The 13,144-nt window shown below is 42.3% G+C and overlaps 1 protein-coding gene across 1 annotated transcript in view; it reads left to right on the top strand.

Moving 5' to 3' along the window:
• DOCK11 (dedicator of cytokinesis 11) overlaps nucleotides 1-13,144 on the top strand; it is a 199,299-nt gene that overhangs the window by 35,392 nt on the left and 150,763 nt on the right. Inside the window, exons 2-6 of the mRNA XM_007465458.1 lie at nucleotides 7,461-7,577; nucleotides 7,661-7,750; nucleotides 8,763-8,845; nucleotides 9,853-9,922; nucleotides 10,547-10,642. Coding sequence (XP_007465520.1) covers nucleotides 7,461-7,577; nucleotides 7,661-7,750; nucleotides 8,763-8,845; nucleotides 9,853-9,922; nucleotides 10,547-10,642 — 456 coding nt within the window. The remainder of the gene's footprint in view (nucleotides 1-7,460; nucleotides 7,578-7,660; nucleotides 7,751-8,762; nucleotides 8,846-9,852; nucleotides 9,923-10,546; nucleotides 10,643-13,144) is intronic.

Here is a 13,144-nt window from a genome sequence, read left to right as displayed (position 1 = left end):
CCAAGGAAATTAAACATGGTAGGAGTGAGGGTGGGGAAATGTTTTGTTTTTGTTTATGTGTATTATGGTTAGGGCTACTGGCTCTGGAGTCCATCAGATATAGATTTGAATCCCAGCTCCACTAATGTGTGACATCGGACCTGCCTGAGCCTCAGTTTCCTTGTCTGAAAATGGGCACAATAAAAGAAGCTCCCTTGCAGGGTTTTTGAAGGAATTAAGTGAGCTAATAGAAAATGCTTAGCTTGGTGTATATTAATACTCAGTGTAAAGGTCAGCGAATGTACAAGGCACTGTTTCCCCCTCCAGGTGTTTACAATCCCGCTAAGGAGACGAATATGCAAAGTACCCACAATGCAATTACAGCTATATGTGAGAAAATGGTTGGGAAGGACATTATGAGCTGTGGGTGAGAGAGGTTGGAGGTTGGGCCGTCACAGGAATGATGTGAGAGCCAAGGTGTAAATTAGGAAATTAGGAAAGAGCATGACCCCGTGGTCTCATGAAAAGTATGATTTTCCCTTTAGCTCTTAGCTTTAAGAAAGGTCAGTGTCTTGAATGGGATTCGTATGTGGGTTTCTGTGCCAACGTTTGTCCAGAAAAACAACCCTTATTAAAATGTGTTTGTGTCGGGCTTCCCTGGTGGCACAGTGGTTAAGAACCTCCCGCCAACGCAGGGGACACAGGTTCGAGCCCTGGTCTGGGAAGATCCCACATGCCGCGGAGCAACTAAGCCCGTGTGCCACAACTACTGAGCCTGTGCTCTAGAGCCTGCGAGCCACAGCTACTGAGCCCGTGCACCTAGAGCCCATGCTCCGCAACAAGAGGAGAAGCCGCCGCGATGAGAAGCCCGCGCACCGCAACGAAGTGTAGCCCCCGCTCGCTGCAACTAAAGAAAGCCTGCAAGCAGCAGCGAAGGCCCAACACAGCCAAAAATAAAAATAAATAAATTTATAAAATAAAGTAGGTTCGTGTCTATTTTGCCAAGCCGGTTGTACTAACTGAAAAGATGGCCTTCCCTCCCCTAGCATCATCATCAGATTATATTAATTCAAAGCTTCTTCGGTACTTGAGTTCCTTTTGGGAAAGAGGGAAAGAAATGAGCTGGTGAAAGGTAACCATATGATTGAGGAAGGACAAGGTCATAACAAAGTCAAATACTCTTGACATGAAACTTATGGAAAAGTTCCTTACAGTTATGGTTCCTTTGTTGCCATGCTGTGTAGGGTCCCCCTCTAGAAGTCTCTAGTCTGCAGTGGTAACGTTTCTCATTTCTTACAGAATTTATCAACTAAAGTAGAAGACAAGATGAAATGATCCGAGACCACATATACCCATACAGGGAAAGTCTTCTGATGTAAATGTGAATAGATGGGCTTGCACACTTTAATGTGCAAGAACACTTGTGCCTCTTCTTTGTTGGAAGAAGATGTGGTATCAGAGGGTCTGACAGATGCATGGAAGCCAAGTGGTGTTTCAGGTTATAACAGCCTCTGTGATCAACTTAAACGTCTTGGGTTTGTCCGCCTCCCGCTCTAGACCGTGAGCTTCTCAAGGGCTAGCACACAACCTGGACCTTAGCAGGGACTTGATAAGCGTGCTCTACCACCAAACCCACTTTCTTTTCTGTGTTGCCGGAAGCAGCATGTCCCCAGTGGCCATTTTGAGCGCAAAGTGTTATTTTGAGATCTCTGGAGAAAGCGCTCCAAACCCTGCTCCAAATGTCTGAAACAAAAGGGGAGCTAAATCCCTTAGGGGGTCTGGAGGCATTCCCAAGGGAGGGAGGTGGGGGAAGGATGGGAAGGAGAGACTTGCGGAGTAACCCCCTCTTTTTGAGTCTCTTCCTTCTTTTCTAAGATGGTTGTCATTTTCAGTAAGATTATGTTCAGATGCCATTGAAACAGTCTGACCACAATACTGCAAAAATCAGCTTCTAACTTTTGGGCTAAATCATTCTCCTTCATAAACCAGTCGTTGCCGTGCTCCGTCTGGCACCAAAACTTAATGTGGAGAAGCGGGTGGCAGTGGGAGATTTTTGAACTGGCTCCGTGCCCCACTGCTAAACCTTCTGCCCGCTCTGCTCTCCCTCCCAGTGTGATACAGAAGGGATTCTGTGAAGGCAGTGTTCACTTCAGACTTGCAGAAGAGACATTCTTAGAATTCTTAAGAACTAGTTTCTAAAAGTCGAAAATTTACCAGCAAACGAGTGACCTTTGGTGTAATATCTAAGCAAAAGTAACCCAGGCTGGGGCCTCCCTGGTGGCGCAGTGGTTGAGAGTCTGCCTGCCAATGCAGGGGACACGGGTTCGAGCCCTGGTCTGGGAAGATCCCACATGCCGCGGAGCAGCTAGCCCCGTGAGCCACAGTTACTGAGCCTGCGCGTCTGGAGCCTGTGCTCTGCAACAAGAGACGCCGCGGCGATAGTGAGAGGCCCGCGCACCTCGCTGAGGAGTGGCCCCCACTTGCCGCAACTAGAGAAAGCCCTCGCACAGAAACAAAGAGCCAACACAGCCATAAATGAATAAATTAATTAAATTTTTTTTAAAAAGGCAAAATTCCTTTAAAAAAAAAAAAAAGTAACCCAGGCTGATTTTGCACTGTTGACACGGAAATATTACGCGATTATGATTGCTTTTTAAAAATGCAATTGAAATGATATGGTTAAGTTTCTAATGAGAGCATAAACCGGCTTACTAGTAATGTGCGCTTGTAAATACGTGAGTGGTTGGAGGGTTGAGTGTATACCTGCATATACATATTTACATATCGTTTTAGGGTCGCAAGCTTGGTTTTACATTTATACATACATAGTTAAGATGATGAAAGATCAGTCATCCTGTACAGTGGATGTACAGGGACCACCACAAAATCATAAAGTCTTAAAGTGTTTGATGCTGTTAGTGCCTCCCGGTAAGAATCCATTGCATCCTCTCTCTGTACCAAGAAGCAGACTGTATCCGAATCTGTACTGATGAGTTCCCCTTTTCAGTCTCTGTCCTTTCACTCTATGTTAGACATCAGAAAGTTATCTCCATTTGCGGAATTGTGCATTTCTTCACAATTTGAGGGTTTACACGTGGAAGTCTATTTAGATTTGGTCCGAGTGGCCTGAGTCTGGAAGAATGTACTGTGTCCTGAACCATGGCACAAAGGTTGACATTTAAAACTTTATTTTTCTAGGGATTAGGAAAATATTGACTTATTTTCCTTTGGGGGGCTAATACAAAGCTTACTGTTTCAATCAATGAGAGAGCTCAGGAATCAGTGAATGAGAACTTTCAAAGGCAAACCTTTTTTTTTTTTCCCCCTGCATGGTGAAAACTGAGTAGGTTCCAAATTTAGGCTGACGGTTTTCCTGTCACTACTTAGGAAGAGAAGACTGAAACATATGCTCGCTTCTCTCCAGATTATATAAATGCTTTTGCCTTTTACTTAACGCTGCTACAGAACTTATTGAAGGGCGCAGTGGGACCTTGCTATTATTTGGGTGTTTATAAACTACTGATTATTATTATTTTTTAAAATAAATTTATTTATTTATTTATTTTTGGCTGCATTGGGTCTTTGTTGCTGTGCATGGGCTTTCTCTGGTTGCAGCGAGCGGGGCCTCCTCTTCGTTGCGGTGCACGTGCTTCTCATCGCGGTGGCTTCTCTTGTTGCGGAGCACGGGCTCTAGGCACGTGGGCTCAGTAGTTGTGGCTCGCGGGCTCTAGAGCGCAGGCTCAGTAGCTGTGGCTCGTGGGCTTAGTTGCTCCGTGGCATGTGGGATCTTCCCGCACCAGGGCTCGAACCCGTGTCTCCTGTATTGCCAGGCGGATTCTTAACCACTGTGCCACCAGGGAAGCCCTAAACTACTGATTATTATAACACAGTTTTCTTGCGTTAGGAAAAAGCACCTTTTCAGGCCAATCAGTGCACGAACTGGCAGGAAGGCAGTGCCCAAACCTGAGAGAAAGACCCTTTTTGTGTGTGATGGAAGCTTTATTTCGGGTAACCCTGTAAGTCTGATAATCAAATCATAAAGCCGAATAGGAAAGTTAGATAAGGGTTATGTTCTAGACCGCCGGGCAGAGCTGCCATTAAGTCATGGTAATTCTAAAAGTCAAAGGTTTTCCTTGTCTCTGATGCCAGCAGAGTTACAGCTGAATCCCACTGACAGCTCGAATTGTGCTTTTAATTCCGGGGAGAGGGCTGGAGAAACAAGTGGGGATGGGAGGGGGCTCTTAATCCTTCTCTTTTTCTTTTTGTAAAAATGAAGCCTGATTCACAGGCCTAGACCTTCTTCTAGGGGAAGATGTGTGGGACCCAGAGTAGCCACCCCAGCTTCTTATGCAGTTGAGCTACCCCTGACAAAGGAGAGGAGTGAAGACCGAGAATGCTTAGTTGAATCAGTTTTCTATGAAAAGTGAAACCTCGTTTTCTGTAACATGAATATGTGGCCTTTGAAACACAGGGGGAGCTGGAAGTTTCATTTTTAGCAGGCATGTACTGTACATTTAAACAGGTGATTCATTTTGGCCTATCCTTCAGCATAGTAATTTGACAACTAGGTTAGAAAGCTGAGGGAGGATTTTCTTTTTCAAAGTTACTTGGAGCAGGTGCCTGTGAAATTATTGTGCAGAGAAGATTAACAGATGCTAATTCAACAGGTTAAACAGTGAAATTGGAGGACTGTTTTTGCAATCTGTATTGGGAAGATAGTTGGCATCGAAAGCAAAACTTTGAAATTATTTTCGGTTTCTAAGGCTTGCCTTTTTTTGTTCTTTTTTGTTTTTAATCGGGGTAGTTGTTTTACAGCGTTGTTGGTTAAGTAGAGCTCCCTGTGCTATTCAGCAGGTTCTCATTAGTTGTGTATTTTATACGTAGTAGTGTGTATATGTCAGTCCCAATCTCCCAAGGCTTTGCCTTCTTAGATGGGGCTTTATTCACTTAACTTCTCTGAGAAACTGATCACAGACTCTAAGTGTTAGGGCTCCAGCTGCAGTCACAGTGTCCTTTCACGTGGGTCCACGAAACATGGTAGATATGGGACAAGAGGGTCAAATGTTCCTATCAGGAAAATCTCTGAGTTCACAAAATAGGAGTTTTTTTTTTTTTCTTTTATTTCAACTCGTTTTGCACGGGTATTCGTAGACATGATAGGGATGATCTGCTTGATTTGATCTCATGGGTCAATAAATCCAAATTTAAGACTTGAAATGAAATATATCTTTGTTAGGATCTTTTTCCCCCCAGATTTATTGAGATATAATTGAAAAATAAAAGTATATATTTAGAATGTACAGCGAGTTAATATGCGTATACCTTGGGAAATGATTACCACAATTGGAATTAACTAACACATCTGTCACCTCACATGGTTACCTTTTGTGTGTGTGTGAGAATGCTTAAGATACACTCTCTTAGCAAATTTCAAGTATGTAATACAGTATTGTTAGCCATAGTCACCGTGCTGTACCTTAGATCCTCAGAACTCACTCAACTTATAACTGAAAGTTTGTACCCTTTGACCAGCATCTCCCCGTTTTCCCTCACCCCGCTGCCCTTGGCAACCACCATTCTACTTTTTTTTTAGGTTCTACGTATAAGTGATACCATACTGTATTTGTCTTTGTCTGGCTTATTTCACCTAGCATAATGCCTTCAAGATTTATTCATGTTGTCGCAAGCAGCGGAATTCCTTCTCTATGACTGAACAATATTTCATTGTATATATGTATATGTCACGTTTTTAAAATCCATTCCTCTCTTGATGGATACCTAGGCTGTTTCCATGTTTTGGCTATGGTAAGTAATGCTGCAGTGAACATGGGAGCGCAGATGTCTCTTGGAGGTAATGATTTCTTTTCCTTCAGGTATGTACCCAGAAGTGGGATTGCTGGATCATATGGTAGCTCTATTTTTAACTTCTTGAGGCACCTCTATACTGTTTTTGTTAGGATCTTTTAGACTTGTTGAACACTGATTCTCATTCGTTAGAGTGGTTTACTCTCACTAACTAATCTTACAGAGGAAACTCTGTGACGCCCTTCAGGTATGGAACTGCGATATAGCTGTGACCGTGTATAAAAACGGTTCTCAAAGGATTGTTTGGATACAGTGTACTGGAGACTGCCTCAAATACTATGTACACAAATAAAAATATAACCCCTATTCCATTATGCTGTTAAGTTTTAATATATCTTAAATTCAAGTTTTCTTTATACAGTTTTCATTATAAAATGATTTAAGAAAAATAATTTAAGTAAAACGTTATTACTAGAAATCAATAATATATACCCGCCTGGGTTTACAGTAGTGTGTTGAGACATGGCTCTGGTAGAATCTGAATATCTCCAAGATCATTCAGCACTAATGGCTGGATGTCTACTGAGTGCCAGGTACTGTTCTGGGTGCTAGGGTTATAGTGGTGAACAGATGAAGGGAAATCCCTGCCCTTAAACAGGCAGAGACGTAAAATAGACAGTGTATCAGATCAGGGTAAATTCAGTGAAGGAATAGATGATAGGAAGGTAGGTGATGGGATCCTATTCCAAGTTCAGTACCTTGAACTTTAGTATCTTGCTGTGTTTCTCAGGGGAGGAAAGGCTATATGAGGTGGAAAGAACAGAGCTTTGGAGTCACAGACTCAGGTTTGAATTCCAGCTCTGAAGGTGGGCAAGTTACTTAACCTGTTCTGAGTCCAGGATTTCTTCATCCGTAAAATGGGGACAAAGATTTAATCTATTTCATAGGGTTATTATGAGTCTTATGTGAAAAAATGTAGAGAAAGCACTTGGCACGGTGCCTGGTATCTAGAAAAGGCTCAGTAAATGCTGTTATCACTCTTATTAAATCAGTCACATCCTGGATTTCTCAGGGTCACTAACCCTGCTCCTTGTAACCTTGGCCTCGGGCTATGGCCCTACTATCAATGGCCGGGTCACCTGGAAGTCCCACAGGGATCCCCTGACTTTGCCACCTGGAACCTCATCCTTTCATGCCCTGCCCATTGGATCAAGCATCTCCAGTACCCATGCCTGCCCCAGCTATTTGGAAACTTGAGACATCCTTTGGACAGCGTGCCTGGTACCAAGTAGGCACAGGAATGTTGCTACTTTTCTCCCCTTTAGTTACCCAGTGAATAGTGCATACTCAGTAAATATCAACTGACAGGCTTCCATATATGCCACTTTTGGTTTTGCCTTAAATTCAATAAATTGTTGGGAGGCACACGGATAAGCAGAGTACAGGGCTGTCTCTCCTGAACTCTTGTGTTTAGCAGAGAGATCTGTGTTCATATGTATGTATTTGGTGTGTGGGTCTAATTATGGAGAATATTTCCCTCATAAAAGTGTCTCCTTTAATTGCTGAGTATCAATAATCCCTTCTTTGGTGAAATAATGTATCTTTGACACATGACGAGGAGGAACTACTCTCTCGTGAGTTTGACAGTATTAACTTTCTTTTCGTCTCTCATTAAGGAAAAGACCAAAGTTGTTGAGCCCTTGGACTATGAGAATGTTATCACCCAAAGAAAAACCCAGATTTACAGCGACCCCCTCCGAGATCTGCTTATGTTTCCAATGGAAGATATATCTGTGAGTTCACAAGCACTTCTTTAAAGAACAAAACTGCATTTTTCAAGGCCGTTCGTAGAGCGAGGATGTTCTTTGTCTTCTAGGTCTCGGTGATAAGTCGTCAACGCAGAACGGTGCAGTCCACTGTACCAGAAGATGGTGAGAAGAGGGCCCAGAGTTTGTTTGTCAAAGAGGTAAGAGGCTCAAAGGCCACAGAAGAAAATTCATCATTCATTCATTTAAAATATACTGTATTTAAAATACTCTTTCCTGGGGATATCTGTATGTGTATGGCTGATTTGTTGTGCACGGTGATAAGTCGTCAACGCAGAACGGTGCAGTCCACTGTACCAGAAGATGGTGAGAAGAGGGCCCAGAGTTTGTTTGTCAAAGAGGTAAGAGGCTCAAAGGCCACAGAAGAAAATTCATCATTCATTCATTTAAAATATACTGTATTTAAAATACTCTTTCCTGGGGATATCTGTATGTGTATGGCTGATTCATTTTGTTGTGCAGTGGAGGCTAACACAACATTGTAAAGCAACCATACTCCAATAAAATTAATTTAAAAATTAAAAAAAATAAAATACTCTTTCTTTAGTGTAAATGGAAAATAAAATTACTAGAACTTAACTGACCTACATAACAAGTCTATATGATGTGATACAGAGGATACAATTTAAATACTTTCACAAGTAGCTTGTATTCATAGTCTTTTTTTTGTTTTTAGAAGGCAAAGGACATTGTTTACTTTTATTTATTGATTTATTTATGTGGCTGCGCCGGGTCTTAGTTGCTGGCATGCAGGATCTTTCTTGCGGCATGCGGGATCTGTGGTTGCAGCACGCGCGCTCTTAGTTGCGGCATGTGGGATCTAGTTCCCTGACCAGGGTTCGAACCCAGGCCCCCTGCATTGGGAGCGCGAAGTCTTAACCACTGGACCACCAGGGAAGTCCTCTTAGTCTTTTTTTTTTTATTTGAATACTCTTTGGACTTGGAGTCAGAGTGTCCAAGAGAACATGTGAATTGGTATTTATTGCCACCAACTGGTTTAGGAAGACACGGTTAATCCCCAAAGGACGAGCCCAGTACCAACATTCCCCAAATGATTTTTAAAAGTCTGTCAGCCTGTTACGAGACATAAAAAAAGCAGATATACATGTACTTTTCCTACATTTCAAATTAAAGAGTCTTATTTTCTTTCAGTGTATTAAAACTTATAGCACAGATTGGCATGTGGTAAACTACAAGTATGAAGACTTCTCTGGGGACTTTCGAATGTTGCCATGGTAAGTTTAGAATTTAAGGGAAACTTTCAAGAGGAGAGTTATTAAACATTTTACCTTTTTTCAAACCATTTGTGAAGCTTCTCAATTATAACATATAATAAAGCAAAACCTCAAACACTCAGCATGTTTGGTAAATGTATTTTGGGTAATTGGATATATTTTAACTTTGCTCATTGAAATTTTTTCCAAAATGGACGAGTTCACTTTTTGGCTTTGGTACATCTGTATTGACCATAAGATCATCTTTCTTTGCTTCTGGATAATGTAGTGAGCATTTTCTAGTGCTGTCGGTGAAGAAGCTAGAAGACATTTGGCTCAGTTTGATGGCCCCAGACATCTCTTGACAAAAGTACATCTCTTTGAGTTGCGTTGAAGGACAGCCGTGAGCACCCTGGCCCAAGATCCAGACTGTCAGGGTTCAAATCTTATTTCTACCACTTCCTAGCTGGATGACCTTGGGCTAGTCACTCAGTCACTTGAGCCCTCACTTTTCTCCCCTTTCTCATCCATAGTACTGTTAACCTCACAGGATATCATACGGGAGGTGTTTTGGAGAAATAAGACTTGGTGTAGCCTTTTGTAGTTTTCAAGGCACTTTCCCAGACGAGAAAACTGAGTCTTAAAGATGTCCTGTAGAGCTGAGTCCTAAGATGATCAGTCCAGGGTCATACAGCAAACAGACGGAAGAGCCAGAATGACCTGATGTTGCTTTTAGGCCTGGGAAAGATAAGGTCCCACCACCAGTGACAGCTCTGGCACACATTCCTTGCAATTTCTGCCATTTGGGCTTAGTTACGTCTTTGCTGCTCGCTGCACATGTGGGAGTCCTTTTACAAAAGGTAATGCAAGTTTAGTCAGAGGGGAGAATCTGACTTCGGAAAGGAGAAAACAATTTCTCCTTCTTATGTCTTGGCGTTTCCTTGGTTGTGAAAGAGAGAAGTCTACTCATCTTGCTTTTTTTTTTTTGGTCCTGCTTAGTGTCTAAGACAACTCTCTTGTATTTTCAGCAAATCTCTGCGACCAGAAAAGATTCCCAATCATGTATTTGAGATTGATGAGGACTGTGAGAAGGATGAGGTAAAGATGGGGGCAACTGCGCTGGTTTCTTCAAGATCACTTCTGCTGAGAGATTTCCCTGAGAAAAGATGAGGGAAAGAATTGTTTTTGAATGATCTGGGGCCAGCTTTCAAGCTGACGAGTGTCTTTAAAAAATTTTTTTTAATTGTTGCATTTCCAGATGGAGCTTAGCAAAAATCAAGTGAAAATGGGCTGTGATGTGTGTATAAACATGTTTTCCCACCTGTGGGACGCGCTTGTAGAGTTGCTTTTCCCGCACTGGGCATGTGGCATGGTGATTCTTTTGGACTGTCCTGCCTGATAGACCCCTCTTGGGACAGATGGCCCGGATGTCTGTGACATTTTGAGGTGCAGTTTGACTGTTTATGTAATGCAGAACACTTTCCCAGAAGACAGTCCATACGATCCAGTAAATACTGAGTGCCTACCGTGTGCACGGCACAGAGCCTTTCGTCCTGTAGTTAACAATTTCAAGTTTAATCAGGCATCTTCACGGTAGGGGGTGGGGGTAGGGGGAACTTTATGCTTTGGAAGGTGAGGCAGGGCCTAGTTCGTGCCCCCCAACTGTTTGATTAGATGCCAAGCCAGCTGCTGTTTTTACTGATGGTTTTCGCTCTATTTCAGGATTCCTCATCTCTATGTTCTCAGAAGGGCGGTGTGATAAAACAAGGCTGGTTGCATAAAGCCAATGTAAATAGCACCATCACGGTTACCATGAAGGTAAGAAGTGGTTATTATATTATTTCATCATTTTAAGGATATTGCCATGACATTAGCCTGTCTGGAAACAATATTTCTTCTTCAGACTTTCTTACAAGGAGCCCTAGCAAAAAAAAAAAAAGAACCTTCAGCGAGAGGATTCTCACAAATGTATGGAATTTAAGAACTCTGAACCTCAGGATAAGTTTAGAAGTATGCCTTTTTAAAGAAATGTAATTGTTATCTTCTGAATCAGGATGTTTAAAAAGGAGGCTGTCAGTTGAATGAAGAAAATAGCTTTGAAACAAAAAAAGGCATCAAAGGTTCCTGTGTGGAAATGAATGTAAATGAGTAGAAAAATAGAGTACTCTGTTTCTTTAGCAGATATTAATTAGGTGCTTATTATACGCTGTTCACTGTGGGGAACATATGGCTCACTAAGATGGGATCCCTGGCCTCCAAAAGCCTCCAGACTAGATAAGAAACATACCAAATTAACTACTATGCCAAGCGGTACCTTAGTGCTGTCAGAACTAGAGACTTCTGTAGTTTGGCCAGAACAGCGAGTTTGTGTACGGGGTTTGTGCGTGGCCTTGAGTGCCTCGGACATGACGTTGGCTTTTGTTCGGGAGGCTGTGGAGAGCCATTAAAATCCGAAGGTAAAGCTAACAAGCTACTTGAAGATTCTGAGCAGAAAACCAAATTATTCTCTGATACCAAATATAACTGCCCTTTCAGATATTCAATAGAACATCATGTGGTTTGCCGAGGATGATTCACACTTCCATTAAGTATTAAAGGTCATTCTGTCTTTCACACAGCCTGCAAGCAGAAACCATGGTTGTCTACCAAGGGGAGACTCAAATTTTATCTTAATTTAATATTTTGCCTGCTGCTTTCCATTTAGTGGTCATGTCCTGTTCTCACTTTCATTTTCAAGCCCTGAAAATAATGAATCCAAGTGGTAGGATGCTTCCTATATGTCTCCTGCACCTAAGCCTGGGCCTTGGCACGTGGTGAGGATAAGAAAATCCACTTACTGATGACTTAATATGTGCCAGGCACCATGCTGAATGTTTCATATTCTGTATCTCTTTTAATCCTCATGGCAGCCCTAAGACACAGGTATTATTATTATTCTTGGTTGACAAATGTGGAAAGTGAGGCACAAAGAAATTCAGTGATTAACCCAAGGTCGTATAGCTTCGAGTTTTCAGATCAGAGTTGGGATTTGAACCGAGGGAGGAAGGCTGATGCCTGAGCCTCTGATCTCAATCAGCACACTGTTGATGCTTCCTAGCTGAGTGAGTGAGACTCAAGCGTTTATCGTATTACCTGTCAGAGTTACCGGGTTCCGAAGTGCATGTGTATGAAGGTGAAAATTCTGGGCAGTTTGTTAGAAAATGCTTCTGTGGTTTTTGACTGCATTCCCTTCCCCTAACCTTCTCAAAATATTGAAATGCTTTACCCGTACTTAACTTTTAGTTCACCATTAAGTAAATATAATGTATGGAAATATGGATTTCTAAAACAAGATATTGGGAAGTTAATATCTTTACAAAACAATTCACAGGATTCCTTTCAATAGTGAGTTATTCTAATGACTTTAAATTATAATTAGCTTTTCATATAACTTTTTTAGGAGTTCATATATTATAAATCAAAATACAGTTGTCTGTAAAAAGTGCATGCTTTAAATTTTCTTTCATAATTTGTGAACTACAGATTGGTTAATATAGTAGGCAGAATAAAGACCCCCATGCAAAGGTGTCCATTCCTAATCCCTGGAATCTGTAAATGTTCCCTTACATGGCAAAGGGGAGTTAAAATCACTAATCAGCTGGTAGGGAGGTTTGCCTGGATTATCCAATGTAATCATCATGGTCCTTTTTTTTTTTTTTTTGCGGTACGCGGGCCTCTCCCGTTGCGGAGCACAGGCTCCGGACGCGCAGGCTCAGCGGCCATGGCTCACGGGCCCAGCCGCTCCGCGGCACGTGGGATCTTCCCGGACCGGGGCACGAACCCGTGTCCCCTGCATCGGCAGGCGGACTCTCAACCACTGCGCCGCCAGGGAAGCCCATCATGGTCCTTTTAAACTGGAAGACGGAAGCAGAAGGGGAGAGTTGGGGAAAGAGATGTGAGGGCAGAAGCAGGGTCAGAGAGAGATGCTTGTGTTACTGGCTTTGAAGCTGGAGAAAGGGCCAAGAAATGGAAGCTGGAAAAGACAAGGAAGTGGATTCTCCCCTAGAGCCTCCGGGAAGGAACACAGCTCTGCTCTAACCTTGATTTTAGCCCAGTGAGATCCATGTCAGACTTCTGACCTCCAGAACTGTAAGATAATACATTTATGTTGTTTTCAGCCTCTAAGTTTGTGGTAATTTTTTACAACAGAAATAGAAAAGCAATTCAATCAGTTAGTCAAAGATTGATTGTTTAGCTTTTGTATTGTCTACCTCTGAGATTGCAAACTCCACTGCTTACAAAGGCCAGGCAGGAACCGTAAATTCCGTAATTGAAGCAGGG

Source organism: Lipotes vexillifer, unplaced genomic scaffold, assembly GCF_000442215.2.
Source record: "Lipotes vexillifer unplaced genomic scaffold, Lipotes_vexillifer_v1.1 scaffold560, whole genome shotgun sequence".
Lineage (NCBI taxonomy): Eukaryota > Metazoa > Chordata > Mammalia > Artiodactyla > Lipotidae > Lipotes > Lipotes vexillifer.
This window is presented reverse-complemented; position numbering and strand designations above follow the sequence as displayed.